At 45.8% G+C, this 22,820-nt stretch overlaps 1 protein-coding gene across 3 annotated transcripts in view; it reads left to right on the plus strand.

The window, feature by feature from the left end:
• The window catches only part of BCAR3 (BCAR3 adaptor protein, NSP family member), a 212,877-nt gene that overhangs the window by 76,999 nt on the left and 113,058 nt on the right, over positions 1-22,820 (plus strand). For 2 of the 3 annotated variants that reach the window (XM_060139557.1, XM_060139553.1), the window contains one exon: positions 20,407-20,734. In XM_060139557.1, the coding sequence (XP_059995540.1) occupies positions 20,407-20,734 (328 nt within the window). Of the gene's footprint in view, positions 1-12,629; positions 12,796-20,406; positions 20,735-22,820 lie in introns of those variants that run through there. The other variant, XM_060139552.1, reaches the window with a different exon arrangement.

Consider the following 22,820-nt stretch of genomic DNA (forward strand, 5'->3'; position numbering starts at 1 on the left):
GTTTGAGAACATTGATATCAGGGCAGAGAAGAGGGCTTTAGAGAAGCATCGATGGAGGGGAGGTTTGGAAGACACCTGTGAAAGGAGCAGGGAGAGATGGGCCAGGTAAGAGGAGAGCCCTGGAGAGGGGTGAAGGAGAGGATTCATGTCCAGAGGGCCCACATTTTGGATGATGAGCAAGGGTCCGCCCCCCACCCCCAGGGAGCTCTACTGTGACAGAAGTGTAGCAGACTCAACTTCTGGTGTCTCGATAGGGACGACCTAATAGTGTGCCCTGGAACGTGAAGAGCTGAAACATTTGTGGGTCTGGGTTTGGCTCACCTCTCCTCTGAGGAGTCATCTCAGATATAAACAGGGTGGTTGAAACTTAGATCAATTTGTTTACCTCTCTTCCTTTGACTGAACTTCCTGTCCATCTTTCTATGCCTTTATGGTCTGGCCCTCAGGTCCCAAGAGCAGATGGTCAGTACTTGTCATCTGGGTTTCAAATGCAAAAGTGCTTTATTAAGTTACCTCATCTCTGTTTCCAAACAGAGCCAGTAAAAAGCCCATTCTAAAAAGGAGTTTACACCATCCCGCAAACTTTATGGGCTTCGATAATCCTCTGAGAACCGGGGTGGGTCCCCTTTTCACCCCTTGGTGACACATGAAGGGCGTCTGGAATCCTGGATCAGGCACCAGAGGAGCGCATAAGTGGAGGTGACAGCCCCCGGTGTGGTGCTACACTGTACCCCACTCCCTGTGTGTATCCCTCACCTGAAACACCACAAGGAGCCAGGTGAGGTTGAAGCAGCCAGTGTGGAAGGAGCAATCTGGGCTTTAGAAACCCTGTCCAATCTATATCCCTCTAATACTTTCTAGACCTGTGACCTTGGGCAACTTAACTTCAATTTCCTCATCTGTAAAGGAGGGATAATAATACTAACTCAGGGCACAACCATGAGGATTGAACTGCCAAACCACGCAGAGATGCCAATTGTAGGTGCTCGAGCAATGGGCAGGGCTGGTCACCATCGGTCACTACAGACTACACTCTGCACTGAGGGCCCAGAGAAATGGGAGAGGACAGTACAGGAGACGGGAGGGAGTGTATGGAGGGGTGGGGGTGAGGAGGGAGGGCCCCTGGACTTCCTGTTGACTAGTTTCTGTCCCCTGTAGTTACTAAATCATTGCGGTCTGTGTTGACAGAGCATCTCACCTGTCCTTTATTTTACCTTTGTTACCAAAGGTGGTAACAGTATAATATTATTTCTTTATAAAGTGTCTCAAGGTCAGAAACCACCTGATCTGCTGTCCCCAGCACCTTATTTTCGGGGGACACTCTCTAGGTATTTGTTAACGGTGTAACGTTAATGGTGTAACTGAACAAAGAAACAGAAACCACAAGTCTAATCATCTGAAGCACAAGCTCCAGGAAAGGCCAACATGACTCAGTGCAGAATATGTGAGGATTATTCACTAATTTCCTTCCATGTGGCGCGCTTGTCACTGCCTGGTCACACTGTGAGGAAGCACTCCTGTCACACCCTCCGAGTTCTTGCGCCCTGAGCCAGACGAGGTCACATGGGGAACACACAGGGGCTTGAACTTCCTGGAAATGCTGACAACTGCAGTCCCACTCCCATTTAGACGGGTCCTTCCAGCGGGAGGAGGATAGGGTAGCACATGGTCTTAGCTCCCCTAAGCCTAGAACAGGGAAAAGGAAATTTCCCCAGGCTGCCCAGGGATGCCCAGGATGACTGCTAGCACTTCCCCTGCTGGAGGGTTGCTGAGCCAGGGCGGGGCCTCTGCACCTGTCACCTGGGAAGCTGGTTAAAATGCAGGTTCTGAGTCAGTCTGTCTTGGGTGGAGCTGAGATTCAGCATTTCTGACAAGCCCCCAGAGATGGCGAGGCTGTGGCTCCCAGACCACTCAGGGTAGGAAGAGCTCAAGGACAGGAGGCTGGGACTTTGTGACTTACACCTGTGACCTGTCTACGTGGTTTTCTGCCATGGGGGAAATTCAAGAGTGTGTGGAGGTCCAGACTACGGTCCCAATACACTGGAGACTCCCACCCACCCCCATCCTGTGTCTGAAACTCTGTTCAAGAGTCCAGTTCACAAATATCTATTGAACACCTACCAAGTGCCAGGCAGTGAGTTCAAGTCTTACTCCAACCCACCTAGCTTGCTTCTTTTAAGAATCACGTTGCTATTCCCCACCCCACGAGAAATTCAACCCAAACTCTCCTCCTCGCTCTAAGAAACAGGGGTTCATGATGTGATGTCGGCAGTAATGTCAGGGAGTCCAGTCGAGGGGTCATCACATCTTAGCCATGTCAGCTTGGCTAGTTACTCTGCCTCTGTGTTCTCACCTGTGAAATGGGTTTACTAACCTCTACCTCTCTGGGTTGCTGAAAGGATGAACTGAGATGTATGTAAAGCTCTTAGTCCGGTGCTGGGAAACACAGCTGACATCGTTCAAATTTAGGCTTTGTTTCCTCCCACAGAACATTTGGTGGTCTGCTCCTTGTTGCAGATACTTATGCCAATTCCAGGGTGCTTGACTGTGTTCTATTTGGTAACCTCAATACTGTCAACAGGGCCACTCAGAGGAATTCCAAATGGTCACCACATAAAAGGAGTGCCCCTCACCAACCGAGTGTGTGGAGGGGAGGGGGGTGATGGGGAGGGAGGGGTTCACGTGAGGTAGGAATCAGAGAAAAGGAAAGGACCAAATTTATGACCTTGGCCAGTTTTCCAACTTGCAGTCCCAGCTGTTCTGCCGCTGGCGTACTGAGGTATGTGGTAAGCACCTCATTACCGATAATGCAGTACCACAGACTCTAAATGATTTATTTAAAAAATAAACTGGCGGATACAAGATTGTTTTTATGATAACACTGCTTTCACACGTTTGTGTTCCAAAGGGCTTTTAAAAATGTTTATTTTAACATTTCATCATGGCATTTTTTAAGCATACACAAAAGTAGAGATAATAGCATAAAAAACCCAGCTTTAATATTTACCCACATTTTAGTAACCAGAGGGTGTCTTCAGTGAAAGAGAAAGTTGTGAGATCACACCTCATGCCCTGAGCTCGCACACCCCTTGTACTCACGTGGGAGTGAGTTGTGCCATGTTCATGTCTGTTTGGAAAAAAGGTCAAGAACTCTGGCTCTTTCTGAACCATTTCTTTTATTTATTTTTATTTTTTATTTTCTTTGCGGTACGCGGGCCTCTCACTGTTGTGGCTTCTCCCGTTGCGGAGCACAGGCTCCGGATGCGCAGGCTCAGCGGCCATGGCTCACGGGCCTAGCCGCTCCACTGCATGTGGGATCTTCCCAGACCGGGGCACGAACCCGTGTCCCCTGCATCGGCAGGCGGACTCTCAACCACTGCGCCACCAGGGAAGGGAAGCCCTCTTAACCATTTCTGGTCGCCATCTCTTCTCTCTGGAGAATGGTAATGACCCCGACCTCACAGGGATTGGTCGAGCCTGAAAAATGGGTGGCGGGGTTGGACCCTCACAAAAGGAGAGAACAGTCCCTCCTTGGCTCCTGCCTGACCTCCGGGGCTTTTGGAAAATAAGGAAGGATCAGGCTGAGGCAGGAGGCTGCCAAGCGGAGAGCGTGAGCCAGCCCGCACTCTGGATCCTCCCCCAGCTTCCAGCAGACACGTGCCTGCGGCCCCCTGTCTCCTCCCAGATGGGCTTGGGTCCCGTTTGGTCGAATGATGACTGCTGTTAAGTTAAGGGCTATAAAGGGCAGAGAGAAAGGGATAGGGTAATCTGACCCTGGGCTGGGTGGACCCCACCCAGAGTGGGTCTGTCACACTTGTCATCTCTGAAGTGTGGGCAAGGCCCTTTCCCACCCTCAGCAACACTGCACATGAATTGGTGGCACATTTCCCCCCAGTGGTACTGTTACTACCAGACTCTTACCACTTCTCTAGCACTTTCCTTCTGAGAGGCTGCAGTCACCACTTCCCCACCGTGGTATCCCGACACCAACTCAGTGGGATTTGTGAAAAGAGGGTGGATGTGGAATTAGAAAGTCTAAATTTCAGTCCTGCCTCTGTTATCTAATTGGCTCAGTGACTTTGGACAAATTCCTGAGACTTAATACCCTCATTCTCAAAATGGAATGGTGCTCTTTTACCCCAGAATGATCTCAAAACTCACATAAATATTATGAATTTTGTTTTCTTAACTGGACTGACTGTAGGCAAAACTGTGAAAACAGTGACGTGTTAATTCAGCACTTTTCGTGTCCTGGGTCTGAGCCAGCTCCCCCCTTATTCCCAAGTCCTCCTTCTGCACTTACCTTGAAGCACCAGATGCTGTCAGGCAGCCAATCAAGAAAACAGCCAATCAAATTATCATGCATCAAAGGACTGGTAATTTAATCTTAATAGAGGAAATAGTCTATCAAGTACTTGCAAAGTGCCTGGCGCTGAACGTGTCTGTGTAGTTCTCATAACAGTCTCATGAGGTATGCGACGATCATCTCCATTTTACAGATGGGGAAACAGCTAGAAGTAAGACACTTGCTAAGAATCCCCCAACTAATCAGGAGAAACTGGGATTCAAATGCAGGTGTTTCGGATTCTAAAAGCAGTGCTACTTATTTATTTACATCATCTTTTTGAGGCACTATGATCTATGAGCACAAAGTCTGAGCCAGCTGGCGTGGGTTCAAAGCTCAGCACCTTTATATCTCTCTGTGTGACCTGGGCAAGGACTGAGTCCTTATCTATAAAAAGGGATAAGAACAGTGCCACCTCACAGGATTATTGTCAGAACTAAATGAGTGAATATACATAAAACTCTTAGAACAGTACCTGGCACATAGTAAGTGCTGTATAAATTATTTTTAATTATGAAAGCAATCAGTGCTCACTGGAATAAATGCAAACAGTTTAGGATAACATGGAGGGAAAAGCAAAGTCCCCTCTCACTCTCCTGTCCACTTCACCCCTCAGTTTGATGGAAGGACGTTCTTCCAGATGTTTTGTACATGTAAACACATAATCCCACACAAGTAACAAGTTTGTTATATTTACATGAATGCGGCAGCTTGCTTTTTTCACTTAATATTTCACAGATACCTTTCTGTGTCAGGACCTATAGAATTACCTCATTCATATCAGCTGAATAGTATAGGTGTGCTATAATTTAGCCATCCCTCTGCAAACACTTTTTTAAAACTGCAAATAATGCTGCTATAAATATCTTGGTATGTACAGGTGAGTGAGCATTTGTGCAGGACAGATTCCTGGAAGTAGAGGCACTGGGCAAAGGGCACATTTAGAGCCTGTGTTCTGTTAAGTCATCCATTAAGGATTAACATTGTTTTACAAAAAAGAGGATGGCAGAGAGAGGTCAGCGCCTAACACAAAGGAATGAGCAGCTAAAGATAGAGTTTTAAGTGATAAGATTGCTAGGAAGACTTTTTTTTTTTAAGATGGTAGGTGTGAGAGTCTTAGCCACATCTCACAAACCATGCTCTTGGGCTGAAGCCCACTCATCTGGAAGGCCAACTTTGCTCTCAAAGATTGAATGAGTACATCCAAGTAAGTGAGGTTTTTCCGTCAGCCTGGCTTCTCCTGTATAGGGGAGCTGGTAGGCTTCATGCTCCCTTCATTTGCTCTAACTGTCCAGGTTCCTTCTTCTGCACTAGAATAATGCTGGCAGAGCTCACCTCCACCTGCCACTGGGCAGTCTGCAGCATCTAAACTGAGACCTTCCCCACTGTAACTCAAGAGGACAGCCAGGTGACCATTGCACTAGGTTTCACATACATTTGTTTCTTTGTTCTTCATTTCCATAGTAAAGCATTTCTTCTTCAAAACTTCTCTTCTTTATTTTCACCAGCATCAAGAGTCTGTGCCCCATCCCTCCCTCCTCTGCCTTCCCACAGCACAGGAACCTCTGTTGCAGCCAATCCTTCTCTCTGTACCTGTGCTGTATTCCCCCCAAGGACAGAAGTTCCTGTTGATGTACTCACCTTCATCTCTCTCTGGGCTGGTGATAATTTCCATATGGTAGGGCTCAATGAATTGGTTTTCTAAGTGACTTTTTTTTTTTTTTTTTTTTTTGCGGTACGCGGGCCTCTCACTGTTGTGGCCTCTCCCGTTGCAGAGCACAGGCTCCGGACGCGCAGGCTCAGCGGCCATGGCTCATGGGCCCAGCTGCTCCGCAGCATGTGGGATCTTCCCGGACCAGGGCACGAACCCGTGTCCCCTGCATCGGCAGGCGGACTCTCAACCACTGCGCCACCAGGGAAGCCCTAAGTGACATTTTTAATAATAAAAATAATACATGCTTACTGAAGAAAAAAATGGAAAGGGGGAGCTGTGTAAATAAGGAAATTAAAATCACCTGGTATTCCATAATTATCCAGAGGCATTTTAGAGTATTTCCTTCCAACTGTTGCATAAGTTGAGAAGCTAATTAATGCAAAGCTGCTCATCTGATTAAGGAAGTAACTGGGGACGAGGGTCCAGAGTTTGGTGAACAGGCAGTTCAAATGTGCACCTTGTATAGAAAATGAGCCTGTTACCAAGAACTCCATCGCTTTTTCACTCACTCACTCACTCACTCATTCAGTAAGTATTTATTGAGGATCTATCGAAATGTAGCCGTCCTACAGTGACTTCTCTAGCCAATATGACAGGGCATTTACAGCCATCATACAGGCCTTTTGGAAGCTGAGTTGACTTCTCTGCTTGGTAGACTGGGATTCCCATGACACCGAGTCCATGGCTAACTCTTCATGGGCCAGGAGCCTAGAGGGTGAGGCTTCAGAAAATACCACAGCTTCAGAAAATACCACAGCATTTGCTGCTCTGGTCCATGTCAGAGCTGCCCCTTCTTTGGGTCAGTGATTTATTATATAGTAAACTCAGGGAATTCGCAGTCTCTCTGTCTGTCATTGTTCAGGTTCAGATTTTCTGTTTGGTCTTCATCAGTGATAGCTTAAGCATCTGTTGTTCCTTACTTGTTACCATTTAGAGCTGGGCAAAGCTGAAATTTTAGGAGTTATTCTTCCTTAAAGTGCATTTTGCCCAGTGCATGCCCCAGCTACCTGTTAACTAATGATGTTATGGGGTGAGGCTCAACAAATTACTTTGTGGCAGGAGGGGATCTACTCCAGGGTGAGTACTCCCTGACAAAGCCTCGTGTACTGCCCTGAAGTCATCAACTCCAACTCACTGGCTATGTTGTCCTTCTTATGTCTCTTTGGTTGAAGCAGCCCAGGGTTTTGCTGTCTAAACATTAATGTGGAAGCTAGCTGTAGACTTAAAGAAATTTGAATCCTCAGATTGTTTATAACACAGCCCACATCCATGGAATTATATTATTTAGCTTATAGGAAGCTTTATGATACAGTAGGAAGATGAAAGGATAAACAGTCTAGAGGCCTGGAGTTCATTCATTCATTCAGTATATATCTACTGCCTGCCAATCATGTGTGCCAAACTAGGAACAAAGCAAACACAAAACCAGACTTGGATCTTAGAGACTATAGAGCAACAGATGTTAAACAAAAATAACAGAAATAAATGTGTAATTATGAACTGTGACAAATTCCAGGAAGGAAAGGAGACGGTAAGACACATATAATCAGGGAATCTGCCCTGTTCTGAGTTTTAGGGAAGGTGTCCCAGAGAATAAAACATATGAGCTGGGACTGGTTATTTAATTTCATGGTGCCTTAATCTTCTCATCAGTAAGATGGGGATAATACTACCCCCTTTGACTCACAGAGACATTGTGGGAAGAGTGATCATATACATGAAAGGCTTTGAAAAATGCTCGGTGTACCTAAGAGTGAGCACGTTGCTCTCCAGCCAGCGGCAGCTGTTCTCTGGCTTCTACATCTGTCATCAAGCCAGGCATTACCCAGGTACTCAGCCTGCAGACCTTTGGTCATTCTCCTTCACTCTGCGAGGCAGCTGGGTTGGATAGACCTGGGGTTTGCCTTGGTTCTGCCACTTACATCTAGAGTGAATTTGGGTAAGTTACTTAACTGCTATAAATGCTGCTATAAATGCAATTTGCATTAACTGCTAAAACTGACTTTTCTCATTTGTGAAATAGGGGCAGTAATAGTACCAGCTCACAGCTTAAAGCTGGTAAAGCACTCAGCATAGTTCTTGGTGGTTGTTACTCCTAAACCAGTTGTAGCTACTATTATTGTCATTGTTATCATTGCTAATAATTAACTCTTGCCATTTATTTCTTGGTAATAACTTTGGTCCTTAACTTCCATTTCCACTGCCCCCAGCCTAGTCAAAGCCCTTGTCATGTGACAATAAGGCTATGGCTATAGCCTTCTAACCAGTGTCCCACCTTGGCTCTCACTTCTCTAGTTCACTCCTTATGGCTTCCGGAATGAGCTTCCTAAAATAACAGGACTTTATGTATATCACTTGTTTTCTTTAATATTATCATTGAGGACATATTTGCAGTTCATACCACAAAGAGCTAAGCTTCCTAATATGGAAGGGGGTCCTAAAAAAGTCATAATAAAAAGACCTACAAATAGATAGAAAAACAGAAGTGCAAATTCCAAAAAAGAAAAACAAATAGCTACTCAACATGAAAAGATGAGCAGCCTCACTTATTATGAGAACTGAAAATATAAATTGCACTAAAATTCATATTTTACTTACCAGATTGGCAAAAATTCAAAAGTTTAATACCTTCTGAAAAGAATGTGGGGAAATAAACGTTTTCTTATATCGCTGTGGTGTGTAAATTGGTTCAGTCCCTATGGATGGAAATTTGGCATTACTTATCAACATTACAAAAGCATATACCCTTTGACTCAGCAATTTTACCTCTGGAAATTTATCTTACAGATATACTTACACATACCAATGACACATGTTCAAGGTTATTCATTGCAGTACCGTTTGTAATAGGAAAGGATTGGAAACGACTTAACTGTCCATCAATAGGGCACTAATTGAATAAATTCTGGTACATCTCTTCAAAGGAATACTGTGCACTAATATGGGGAAATCTCCAAGATACATTAAGTGAAAAAAATAAGCAAAGTGAAGAACTATGGGTATAGCATGTTACTTTTTGTATAGGAGTGGGGAATAACACACACACTTGGAGAAATTCTGGCAGGCACACATATTAAAAACAGTTGTTACCTATGGTGGGAGGGGACTGGCAGATGGGAGAAAGAGTTAAGAGGGGGACTTTTCACTGTATACCATTTAATATATATATAAAATGGTGTGTGTGTGTGTAATTTGTGAACCATGTGTAATATATGAACCATATTACCCAATCAAAATCTTATATTAAAAATACTCCTATGGGACTTCCCTGGTGGTGCAGTGGTTAGGAATCCACCTGCCAATGCAGGGGACACGAGTTCGAGCCTTGCTCCGGGAAGATCCCATGTGCCGCAGAGCAACTAAGCCTGTACGCCACAACTACTGAGCCTGCGCTCTAGAGCCCGTGAGCCACAACTGCTGAGCCCGCGAGCCACAGCTACTGAAGCCTGCTCACCTAGAACCCGTGCTCCGCAATAAGAGAAGCCACCGCAATGAGAAGCCCGCGCACCACAATGAAGAGTAGCCCCAGTTCACCACAACTAGAGAAAGCCCGCGCACAGAAACAGAGACCCAACACAGCCAAAAACAAATTAAAAATTTTTTTAATTAAAAAACAAACACCTCCTATTGCTCATCCATGAATGGATTGATCAGCTACTATGTGCTAGGCACTGGGGATACAAATGTGAAAGTAGTTGTGATGTGGTGGAAAGATCACTGAACTTGAAGTTAAAATATCTGATCAAATTCTGACTCTGCTTCTCACTAGCTGTGGATCTTGGCACATAGTAGGTAAACAACAAATGTTTGTTGAATGAATTTGTAGTTGAAATTACTTAATCTTTCTGAGTCTGTTTCCTCCCATATAAATCAGGATAGAGATGCCTCCTATCTCACAGGGGTATTGTGAAGACAAATAATAGGATGTATCATCAGTTCTAGTAATAGTTAATGAGAACTATTATATGCTAGGCACTTCCACATTTATTATTTCCTTGACTTCTAACATTTATTTACTCACTCACTCATGAGGAAACAGAGGGACTGAGAGGGATAATGACTTGTGCAAGACCTCTCTGGATGTAAGTTGTCTTCTAGTCTTTATTGCTACCTCGCCATGGTGCGTCACTCAGTAGAAACTTTACCCATAGTAGGTGCTCAGGGAATTTTGAAAATCAAGAAAAACCAAAGTTTTACCATTGCTCTCAGTGACACTTCAGAGCAACAGGAAGTCAGTAAATGTCTTTCTAATAATTCAGTTTAGAAATGTACCAGCTAGTCTGTTTGAAATTCACTGCACTAAATACTTTGGGAAGATCGAACAAAAATTAAAAGTTTATGCTTCTAGGGATTTCCCTGTGGTCCAGTGGTTAAGACTTCATCTTCCAATGCAGGGGGTGAGGGTTCGATCCCTGGTCGGGGAGCTAAAATCCCACATGCCTTGGGGCCAAAAAACCAACACATAAAACAGAAGCAATATTGTAACAAATTCAATAAAGACTTTAAAAATGGTCCACATCAAAAAATCTTACAAAAATAGTTTATGCTTCTAATGAGGCAGGAAAGATAAAGACGAACCCACAAACACACCCATAAGGAAAAGGTAGAAACTGATTCTTGAGAATGCTGCATTTAGAATCGTGCAGCCTTGCTGATGGTTCTTTCTTAGGGGAATGAAAAGGATACAAAGTATACCAACATGGCACAGTTTAAAAAATATTTTAATTGGAGTAAAACATATGTATAGAGCAGTGCACAAACCAATCAATTTTTATAAAATGAGGGATAGTTATTTTTTATTAAATAGTACACATCTATGTAACCAGCACTGGATCAAGAAATAGAATATTACCAGCACCTAGAGACTCTTCTGGGTTCCCTTTCTATCACTACACACCCCTCAAGATAACCACTATCTTCACCGTTAACATCATAGATACGTTCTGGCTGTTTTTGAAGTTTACATGTACCCATTTGTGTCCAGTTTCTTTCACTCAACGTCATATTCATGAGAGTCATGCATCTTGTTGAGTGTAGACATAGTTCATTCATTCTTATAGTATTCTACAGAGTTTCTCTCTCTTCTGTTAATGGACATCTGGGTTGTTTCTTTGGGGCTGTTATAAAGAGAGATGCTATAAGCATTTTTGAACATGTCTTTTGGTGAATATGTCTTTTGGTGAATATGTGTATATATCTTTGTTAGGTATACAACTAGGGATGGAACTGGTAGGTCACAGACTCTAAGTTAATATAGTAGATAATGCCAAACAGGTTTCTAAAGTGTTATACAAAATTCTCTAATTTTAGCTATTCTGGTGGGTGTGAAGGGAGATCACATTGCAACTTCAATTTGCATTTCTGGGATAGTTAATAAGTTGAGAACCTTTTCATATGTTTTTTGACTTTTTGAGAAATGCCTGTTTATCCCCTCTTGAAAAATGCCTGTTGAAATATTCTGCCTATTTTCAATTAGGTTTTTCTGCCTTTTTCTTGCTGATTTGTGAGTGCCCTTTATATATTCTATATAAGTCCTTTTTTTGGATATGTGTAAAGCACTCTGTGGCGTGCTTTTTCACTAATGGTGTCTTAGAATGAACAGGAGTTCTTAATTGTCATGTTATCCAATGATCAGTTTTTTTCCTTTATGTTAGTGCTGTATATGTTTAAGAAGTCTTTGCCTATCTTAAGGTCATGAAGATGTTTTTTGATATTTACTTTGGATGGTTTTATTGTTTTACCTTCTACAGTTAGAGTTAATATCCTTCTGGAATAGATTTTTTTGGTATGGTATAAGGTAGAGGTCAAGATTCTTCTTTTTTCTCCATGTGGGTGTTCAGTTGATCCAGCATCATTTACTGAAAAGACAGACCACCCTTTCCCCAGTGCAACACATCAGCATCTTGAATGTAAATCAAGTGACCATATACTATAGGTCTGTTTCTGGTCTCTCTATTCTATCGTCTATCCTTGCTGCCAATTACTATTTCTACAGCTTTATAATAGGTCTTTATATCTGGTAGTGTAAGTCCTCCACCAGACTCCAATTTTTTACCCCACCAAGCCATCTAGTACTGGAGTGCCACTTCCACCTCCCACTTGGCTTTCAATATGTCCAGGTGGGAGTGATTGATTTGCTTGTTCCCATGGCTTCGTCATCTGTGGTTACCTGGTCTTTATCCCATCAAACCCCTTTAAACTGAAAGCCAGCCTGGTGTCTGCAGACAAGCAAAGCAGATCTGCTGGGTAATGAAATAGCGCGGGGAGGGGAGAGGAGTGGATTAGGTGGGGTTGTCTCTCGTGAGGCGTACATTGAGGAAGTGGTCGATCTACACTTGAGGACTGGCTTCTCGGGAGGTACGAAGAGAGCCAAACTCTAAAATCCGGGCAGAGGAGGGCAAAGCGAGGTCAGCGCATGTAAATGTCGCGGGGGGTTCTGCAAGGCTGCGCGAATAGGCTCGCCGGGGTGGGGCCGGGAAGCCGCAAATCACCAGTTGAGGGCCGGAGTGCGCGCCGCCGGCTTAGAGCCGCTGCTGCAGCTGCCGCGGCCGGGGCTGGGGCCTGGGCGGGAGCGGGAGCCGCAAACGCCGGGCGCACAGAGAGCCGCGCGCGGGCTTCTCGGCCGGCGCGCCCCACCGATCATGAGCGGCTCCTGCTCTGGGAGCAGCCGCGGCGCAGGGCAGAACGAGCAGCGCCTCTGAGCCCCAGCCGGAGAGCCCGGGCGCCGCGCGGGGAGGTGAGTCTCCGCCGCGTGTCCCGCGGGCGTGCGGCTCCTCTCGGGGCGCCTCGGCCTCCCCCTCCCCTTGCAGGACAGACTGGGAAGTTTGTTGGCGAACTTCAGGCTACTACTTCAGGAAAGTAGAGCCGGCGCACCCCACCCCCAGCCGAGTTGGCGATTGCGGGCTGGAGTGGCTGAATGGGGGACCGGGCTGCTCCCTTAGGGGCCTCTGAACCGGCTGGGATTCCCCAGGAGGGGCCCGCGGCGGGAGGCGGGAGGCGACGTGCGGCGAGCATCTCTGCTCTTTGCTCTTTAGCGGCATCTTGCCGGGCGCTGGCCTCTCCGACCCCCTGCGCATCCAGCCGCGCCTCCTGGTCCCGTCTCTCTCTGCCCCAGAAGCCGGTGGGGGTTGAGGGATGCGAGGGCCGGGGAGGGGGAAGCCCTGGGCTTGGAGGAGGCGAGTTTCTCCGCTAATCTCTTGGAAAGTTTGCAGAGAAAGCTAAGGAGCCCGCCCCGTAACTGTTGACATCTCCCTCCCTCGCTCCCTTTGTTGAGAAAGAATGAATAGTTGGTTGTGTCGCTCCCACTGCGTCGGAGAGGGGAGGGAAGGGGAGGTGAAGGCTGGGAAACAAGGGACGGTGGGCGCAACAGGCAGGAGGCTCCGGTCTCAGCCCGTCTTTCCTTACCCGCTAAGGCTGCCTCCACTTTAAAAGTTTGATCAGGTGTAGACACTCGTCGGGGAGAAGTCAAGTGGGCTCCAAAGCAGCTGACGAGCCGGCGTGGTTTTTGGAGGACTAACAGTGGGTCGTGGCTGGGGGTTAGGGGGTGGAAAACTCTGGTTTTGGTTTTAACTCACTTGAAGCAACGTGCGAAGGTGAAAGATTGCTCGCCTAACCTCATGTCTGCTTCCACCTAAAGCCATTAGCTGAGATAGAAAGTAGAGCCATGCATTCAGAGATTCTTTTAAACCTTGACCCTTATATACCAAGGCTAGCTACACTGATCTCTCCAAGGAAAACACATCGGCGGAGGGGAGGTCAGTTTGAGGGCGGATAATCTCCCTGCTTGTTGCCAAGGAGCGAAGCGAGATCCAGGGGGAGCCCTTGGTGCTGGGGGCTGGGCTCAGAGAGTCCCAAGTAGCAAGGGGCTGCCCAGTTAATAACGGGGGGAAGCCACCGGCCAAGCAGTTGTACGTGAGTGTGCAAGGGGACGTATGGAATATAACGTAAACAACTTGCCATGCCAATGGCTCCCTCATTCCCTGACTCCAACTTTCCCTAAACTGCCTCTGAGAAGCCTGACATTTCCAGAATGACTAACCAAGATCTCAATCTCCTATTCATATAGAAAGGACTGCTTGTCAAATGGATGCTAATCTTAAGGCCCTTATCATGTAGATCCTGTGCTGTGTTGCTTGAAATACAATCCATGGAAGAATTATTCATACTTCAATCATCTGGCTAGACTTCATAATTTACTTCAAAATAAAGGGATACTCTTAATTCCTAAACCCAAGCAAAACTTCATTCTTAGCGGATAAGCCAATTTTATATGTGTGGTTTTTCCATCTCCTCTTCCTGTCTGCCTCTGCAGAGAAGATATAAAACTACAGATCTGGATTGTAAATTCTCTGTCATGGTCATAATGGGGCAGCGAGGAGGTTACGTTTCCAGAGTTTAAAATATGATAGAAAGTTCTTAAAGCCCACATCAGATGACCATCTGTGAATTTAACTTGAAAATATCTCATTTCAGAAGTAAAATAGAAAAATTCAAACAAGTGGGCGTCTTATCTCTGTCTCGACTTGTGTGTGATCATCAGTTTCTTTGAGACATCTTTATAAAGCAAGTGAGTCAGTCCTGCTGTTCACAAGCATTTCAGAGTACAGCCGCTGACCGGGGTCAGGAAGGTAGCGCATAGGTTGGGAGTGTGTCAAGCTCACTCTCATCCCTATCAGGATTTCAGCTCTTTGAACGTTCACATGGGTCTCGAGTTTTCATATCAAGATGTAGAGTCTTTGACCTTTGTATGTATTTCAAGGTCTTGTATTAGACTGAATCAGGACACTGTGTCTGTTTACCTGCACAGTAGAGAGAGGGGAAGTCGGATGGCCAAAGTCTTACCTGGGCTTTTATTTAAAGACGGCATATGAGCTCACTTAGTGTGCCTGTGTATCTATGCTCACATTCTACTTGGTTTGCTGTTGTTACGTATATTGCTCTAGGTTAAAACATTTCCCTCCTCACCCTTCCTGGTTGCAGTCTTCCCCAGAGCAGTGACTTCATTTGTGAACTCTCTTTGTGATAGGGATACAATTACAAGCAAGACAGACATGGTCCCCACCCTGCTTAGAGGAGACCTGCTATTTTTTGAATGCTTGCTGTATGTCAAGGGCTTACATACACAATCGTATTTACTTTTCACAACAACTCCATGAAATAGATATTGTTAACCCATTTTTACAAATGAGAAACTGTCAGAGAGGTTGAGTCACTTGTCCCAGGCCACACAGTAAGACGTTGGCACAGTAGGGATTTGAACTTGTGTCTTACTTCAAAGCCTTGGTTCTGAGTCAACCCATGTTTGATTTAAAAAAATTAAATAGTACATAAGAAGTACATAATGACTAGGAACATCAAGACAGAAACATCCCCAAGTGGAGAAAACATGGGAGCCAAAAACTCGAGACTTGAACTTAATCTCCACTGTGCTCTTCCAACCACATGTTCCCACCTCAAGACCTTCACGTTTGCTGAATCCCCTGCCTGGAACTCCATTTGATCCTCTCTTACTGGTTCCTTCTCTTTTTTCAGGTCTCATGTCATTGTAACCTCTTCAGAGAGGTCTTCCCAGACCACTGTAGTGTAAAATAGCCCTCCATCCCCAACAAGTGTATTCTATCATGTCATCCTGTTTCATGTTCTTTAGGGTACTTACGACTGGGATATTATCTAGTTTGTTGTCTGTGTTGGTTGGACTTCCCCATCACAGTGTAGGCTCCACGAGATCAGGACCTCATCTAGCTTTTTATATCCTCAGCTCTAGTACATTGTAAACTCTCGGAGACTCTATATTGAGTGAATGAATGTTTATTTTCCTTATCTGGAAAAAGAGAGGGGCTTGATTCTCTGAGATTCCATCTACATATCACGTGTTGAGATTCTGCCTAGTGGTCAAATGGGGTTGTGGTTCCTCTGTCAGAATGGAAAGTACGTACCTTGAACCTAGATTCCATGCGCTTCCACCCCTGGATTTCCTCCAGGTTCCTGGAGTCTAGAAAAAAATAAAAGTGAATAAAACTCAAGTAGGAAACAGAGCAACCAACAGACTGCAAATGAGTTTCTTCCACCTATAATTCTCCCTGCCATTCCCTGCCCCGCTTTAGTGTTTTTGTTGTTGTTGGTTGTTTGTTTAAAGTTAGGTCTCTGGCCAGGGCCCACCTCCCCCATCGTTGGATCGATTCAAGCTTGACATAAGGCCCAGGCTGGAGCCAGTCTTTCCAAGTGACTAGACACAGGGCAAGGCTGTACTTTAAATGGGAAAGAGTCCCAAGTTAGAGGCAGCAAGTTGTAGAGGAGAGCCTGGCCTGTGTATTTCCAATTTAACCGCAGCTGAGAAATTTAACTGTAACTCTGGAAACTTCAGCTTGGATGATCTCCCTCTGGTAATTAAACCCTACTTCACATCCTTCAGGTCAGCATCCCTTCCTCCGGGAAGCCTTTCCTGGCTGCTAGATTAATCTAGGCCCCCAGTCCCCACTCTGCGTGCTCCCACAGCACTGGGAATCACCAACACGCATGGTCATTACCTACTGTCTGCTTCCTTTGCAGGGTAGGAACCTCGTGAGGATAGTCGTTTGACACCGTTTCCAACACCCACACACAGTCCCCACCACCCAGGAGGCCCCCCTTAAATGGGTGTTGAATGAAGAATGAATGAGGGAACGCTTCTTTTGCCTGAGTGATCTTTCTCATTGTTATTCTATTCTGTTACCCAGAAACTAATCTGGATGCCAGTTGCTCTGTACCAAAGAAACTCGCTTACCTGGTGGTCCTCAAACTTGGCTCCACAGTGAACAATAAACACTAGGGGAGCTTTAACAAGACTGGTGCCAGGGTCCTACCCACCGAGATTGTAATTCTGTTGGTCTGGCTCACGGTTTGGGTGTCGGGATTTTAAAAGCTTCTCCGAGGACTCTTATGTGCCGCCAGGTTGAGAGCTGCCGATTTAAGTTTTCAGAGTTTATCCCTTGCGTTGGTCCTTATAGGCTTGAAGCAGCCCAGGTGGCAGAGGGCAAGGATATAATTCATGGATATTGTATGGTTCCTGACAGTTTAAGAGGTACTTTCACAACTGTTATCACAGCTGATAATAACAAGCTGAGGGATCTACTCATTGGTTTAAATATTCCCTTTATGTTGATGACTCTTAAAAATCGACCTCCTGTCCTGGCCCCTAACTGCACCTACCAGTATCTAGCCTGCTAGACCGAACTGTCCTACTGGTACCTCACACTCAGCAGCCCCAGTGGTGAGCTTGTTACTCTCTCGCCTGCCCGCAGGGGTTCCCTCTTGTGCTACTCAGTGTGTTACAGCATAGCCCTGTCCTCCCTTGGCTGTGGCCTCCTTCCTCCCAGCCAGAGGCCTCGAGCTTCTAGCCCCTCGCTCTGCCCTTCCTTTCCCTTCCCATGGCCACTGCCCCAGGTCGGAGTCCTCCATCACTCCTTGCTGGCTTGTTGCTGACTGACCTCCCCACCTCCCTTCTCTCCCTCCAGAGTGACCGGAGCTCCCTACCCAGGCACAGACTGGATTCCGTCCCACCCTTCCCGAGCTTCCCTAGTACTGACAGTCAGGTTCAGACACCTCAACACAGCCTTCAAGATTTCATGGTCTGGTCCTAAGCTGTGCTTCTTCCAGGAAATGCTTCTCAACGTGACTCAAGCCACACCGCGTGACTCAGTTTCCTGAGCCTGTAGGGGCACTTCCCTGCCCTTATGCATCTGCTGTTGTCGCGTCCTCTTGGAGGGCTTTTCCCTACAATTTTCAGCCTTTCAAAATCCTTCATCTCCAGTGATACCCTCTCTGAGATCCTCCTTGAGCCCTCCTTGAGCCCTTTTTTCAAAATTAATTATTCTTCACTCCAGCATGTTAAGGGTCCCATTGATGAATATATTACAGTTTTGACCCTTAAACAACACAGGTTTGAACTGCATGGGTCCACTTATACACAGATATTTTTCAATAGTAAATACTACAGTACATGGTCCGTGGTTGGTTGAATCTGTGGATATGGGGGAACCATGGATATGCAGGGCTGACTATAAGTTACATGCAGATTAGCCCCTCATTGTTCAGGTATCAACTGTATTGCCTCTTTGAGTTCATAGTCAGGGATTGAGGCTTATGCATCTTTGTTTCTCTGAGTCTCTTATCTGGAGTAGGCACTTAAATGTTTGTTGAATTGAAAATAGGAAGGGCAGTGTTAACATCCCTTGAGAATACACTGAGGTGAGGGTAGCTTGCTGAAGGGCATTCTGAAGCACTTCGGCTCAATCTTGAAATAGATAGACCTTGGATAAGCAGAGAGGAAACAGGCTACTGGAGACACTGGAGCCAGGGTAACTCTGGTCCGTCGTCCTAGCCTGAAGGTAGACGTGACCAACACTGTGGGCCTTTGTACACGAAGAGGTTCTGTGGGGGCCTTTGGGCCTCGCCACCAGGTTCTTGGGAATGATCCAGGCCTGTCTATAAAGAAGGAAGGTGCTGATAGCTGGGACAGGTGAGAGTTCATAGCTGTGAGTGTGTGCGCGAAGGGTGAGGGAATCCTCGTCCGCTTACGCCACCGTGGTCAGGCTGGGAGGGCTGGGGAGTTTGGTTTCTTTTTTAATAACGATGATTAACATTGAACAAGTGCTGACAGTGCACCAGGTACTGGCCAGACCCGGGAGGGGCCCACGTGGGGACTCACAGTCCATTGTCTGCACCCCCTGGGAGGCAGGCCTTCTGTGTGGTCCCAGTTAGACACAGAGCAGGCAGGCCTCAGAATTACCAGGCTTGGCAAAGAACTGAGGACAGGGTTCAGATTATATGCCTTGCGTGGAGGGTCTCCTTCCACCCAGCTGCCAGCACTCGGGTGTCTGTCTCTGTTGTAGAAACAGTGGAGTGTGTGTGTGTGTGTGTGTGTGTGTGTGTGTGTGTGTGTGTGTGTGTGTGTGTGTGTGTTGTCATTTGCTTCCTTTGCATACCCTGCTGTCTTTGTCCTGGTTCCACTTCTCACTCTACCAGCTTCTGGAGGGCTGTGTTCTTCTTGGTTATCTCCAAGGCACATCCCAAGTCCCCAGTTCCTTTGTGGAACTGTCTCTGCGGTGGTGCTAGTGAGTGATGATTTTCACTCAGCATCGTTCCCTTTGCAGTGGAAAGGGTGGTCTGTGAGGAATGGGTGCTGCAAGGCTTGAGAAGAGACCACAGTGCAAAGAGACGATCTCCTCACCAGGCTCGGGGAAGACCAGTGCTTTGCGCTTAGCTACGCAGCCGTGATCTCTAGACCAGTCTGATACCACGACTAGTGGTGCACATTCTGGATCCTTATGTCTCCTGGGACTAGCCCGAATTTTTATTCAGTCTTGTGTTTCTTTATCTCTATATATTGGCCTTTAAAATGTCATATAATTTGGCTTAGATCAAAACCATAGTTTGTTTTTTAGGGGGCGGAGGTGCTAACTCTGCTCAGGGTGAGCATTTCTGCTAGCGTTCATAGCTGGGAACAACTGTCGGGGCTGCTTTTGCACAGAGTATTTTCCTTTTCTTTCCATGATCTGTGCCCCCCAACCCTATTTTCTCTTCCTTCTCCGCCCTTCCCACTCTTCCCTGACTATACAGACAGCCATGTGCATTGCTCAACCCTGCTGGTGGCAAGCAGGTCCCTGACCCCTCCGGGGGATGGTTGTACATGGAGGTCCCCCACCCCAGTGGCTTTCCTCTCCCGCTGAGCCCCTGATGTATGGAGGAGTAGCCCACCTCCTGACCCCTGACCCTGGCCGTCTTCGTTAATTAGCGTACATTGATTTATTTATAAGCAGCAGGTCTTTGCCAGAAAGAATCTGTCCTGTCTCTCTGGGTAGCACAACTGAGGGGCTGGTCTGGCGCTGAAGGCGTTCTAGCAGCTAAGGAATTCCAGTCATCTTCACCTGTTCTTATCGTTTACAGGGTGGTGGGAATGCGTGAGCTAATTATCTAACATATTTGAACGTTTTCTCAAATGCATTTATTACTGAAACTTGAGTCTTTCCTCAGTATTCTTTTTTGTTAGGCATGCTTTTCCATCGGCTTCAGTCACCTGAAGTAATAAAGTGGCTCATGTGCCTCTAAAGTCCCTGAAACGTATTTGCCCTTTTCCATTGGCGGATCTGCTGCCAACCCAGGAGGATTCTTCTGCAGGATGAAAAACGGAGATGAGTAAACTGCCCATCGTATTAAATGTCATGAGTGATGCTACTCAGTGTTTGTCCTTTAACACTCTGTGAACATTTTCTTTTGTTATGTGGTCTATTTCCATTTCCTTTTGTAAGTGGGAAATCAGTTCTTGTGCTTTTCTTAGATTTATACCTTCACTCTTTTCTTCCCCACTTAGAGTTGAGAATCATGGCTGCGGGAAAGTTTGCAAGCCTTCCTAGAAACATGCCGGTGAATCACCAGTTCCCCCTGGCCTCATCCATGGACCTCCTGAGCAGCAAGTCACCTCTCGCTGAGCATCGCACAGATGCCTATCAAGACGTGTCTATACACGGCACCCTTCCACGGAAGAAGAAAGGCCCTCCTCCCGTAAGGTCCTGTGATAACTTCAGTCACGTGGGGACCCTCCCCCATTCCAAATCCCCACGGCAGCACTCACCTCTGAGCCAAGACGTCATCCAGGAGCACCCACCGCAAGACTGGAAAGGCAAAACCTTCACCTTCAGGTAGCTTCTTTAATTTCATGGGTGAAAATGATTTGTTTTAAAGGACTTTTTTTTTTAAGTCTTTTTTTAGGAAAAATGTCATATATGCATAAAGTAGAGAAGATAGGTTCATTACCTCCTGTGGACCCATCACCCAGCTTCAACAGTTATCAACTCATGGCCAGGCCTGCTATGTCTGTACTCCCACCCACTTTCTTTCCTCTGGTATTATTTTGAAGCAAATCTCAGACCTCATTTTATCTGTAAGTATTTTGGTATGTGTCTTTCAAAGACAAGGACTCTTATTTTAAAAAACATAATAACCACAATATAAAAAACTAACATGAAAAGATGCTCAACATCACTAATCATTAGAGAAATGAAAGTCGAAACTGCAATGAGGTATTACCTCACACCGTCAGAATGGCCATTATCAAAAAATCTAGAAACAATAAATGCTGGAAAGGGTGTGGTGAAAAGGGAACCCTCCTGCACTGTTGGTGGGAATGTAAATTGATACAACCACGATGGAGAACAGTATGGAGGTTCCTTAAAAAACTAAAAACAAAACTACCATATGATCCAGCAATCCCACTACTGGGCATATACCCCGAGAAATCCATGATTCAAAAAGACACATGCACCCCAGTGTTCATTGCAGCACTATTTACAATAGCCAGGACATGGAAGCAACCTAAATGCCCATGGACAAATGAATGGATAAAGAAGAAGTGGTACATATATACAATGGAATATTACTCAGCCATAAAAAGAAACAAAATTGAGTTATCTGTAGTGAGGTGGATGGACCTAGAGTCTGTCATACAGAGTGAAGTAAGTCAGAAAGAGAAAAACAAATACTGCATGCTAACACATATATATGGAATCTAAAAAAAAAAGAAAAAGAATGGTACTGATGAACCAAGTGGCAGGGCAGGAATAAAGATGTAGATATAGAGAGTGGACTTGAGGACATGGAGGAGGGCGGGGCAGGGCGGGGAAGCTGGGGTGAAGTGAGAGACACATATTCACTACCAAGTGCTAGTGGGAAGCAGCAGCATAGCACAGGGAGATCAGCTTGGTGCTTTGCAATGACCTCGAGAGGTGGGATGGGGAGGGTGAGAGGAAGGCTCAGGGGGGAGGGGATATGGGGATGTATGTGTGCATGTGGCTGATTCGCTTTGTTGTATGACAGAGACTAACACAGTATTGTGAAGCAATTATACTCCAATAAAGATCTATTTAGGGCTTCCCTGGTGGCACAGTGGTTGAGAGTCCGCCTGCCGATGCAGGGGACACGGGTTCGTACCCTGGTCCGGGAAGATCCCACATGCCGCAGAGCGGCTGGGCCCGTGAGCCATGGCCGCTGAGCCTGCGCGTCCGGAGCCTGTGCTCCGCAACGGGAGAGGCCACAACAGTGAGAGGCCCGCGTACCGCAAAAAAAAAAAAAAAGATCTATTTAAAAATAACTAACATCTAAAAAAAGAACCATTTCTTAATATCTTCCAGTATTTGAGAGTATTTTGAAGGCCAACTTCCTATATCATTAAGTCCCTCAAAAGGAACCACAGCATTTCTTTTTATCATAACATCAGGTTATGAACTACATCCATCCAATTCTTTTTTTTATCTTTTCAAAGAATTTATTACCCTTGACTTTTGCATAAGTCATGGCCTTTATTTTCCTAGCTCTACACAATATTATCATTAACCAGGACTTCTTATACACACTGTTATCACTTTTATTACCCATTGTAATGAAAGATATGAGACACAAGTGAAATAAGATGCAAAATAAATTCCAGCCCAGTTCACAAAATGAGCCGCCAGCCATTCATTCAGCCTTACGTTTCTGTAGCAACAAGCAGCAGCAGTTCCATAGCACCATCATGTAATAGAACCTGCAGCCAGTCTAGGCACTGCAATTCACGTTCTCTATGTATTTAATTACATCCAGTTTGCAATATGAAAACCAACTGTAGGTGAAAGGCCTGTGTATGTAAGTTGCTATGGAAATATGGAGAGGGAAATGTTTAATTCCTTCTTGGAGGGAAATTGAAGTTCAGGGAAGGTTTCACATTTGATCTGTGTTTTAAAAGTAAAGAGA

Source organism: Lagenorhynchus albirostris, chromosome 2, assembly GCF_949774975.1.
Source record: "Lagenorhynchus albirostris chromosome 2, mLagAlb1.1, whole genome shotgun sequence".
Taxonomy (NCBI): domain Eukaryota; kingdom Metazoa; phylum Chordata; class Mammalia; order Artiodactyla; family Delphinidae; genus Lagenorhynchus; species Lagenorhynchus albirostris.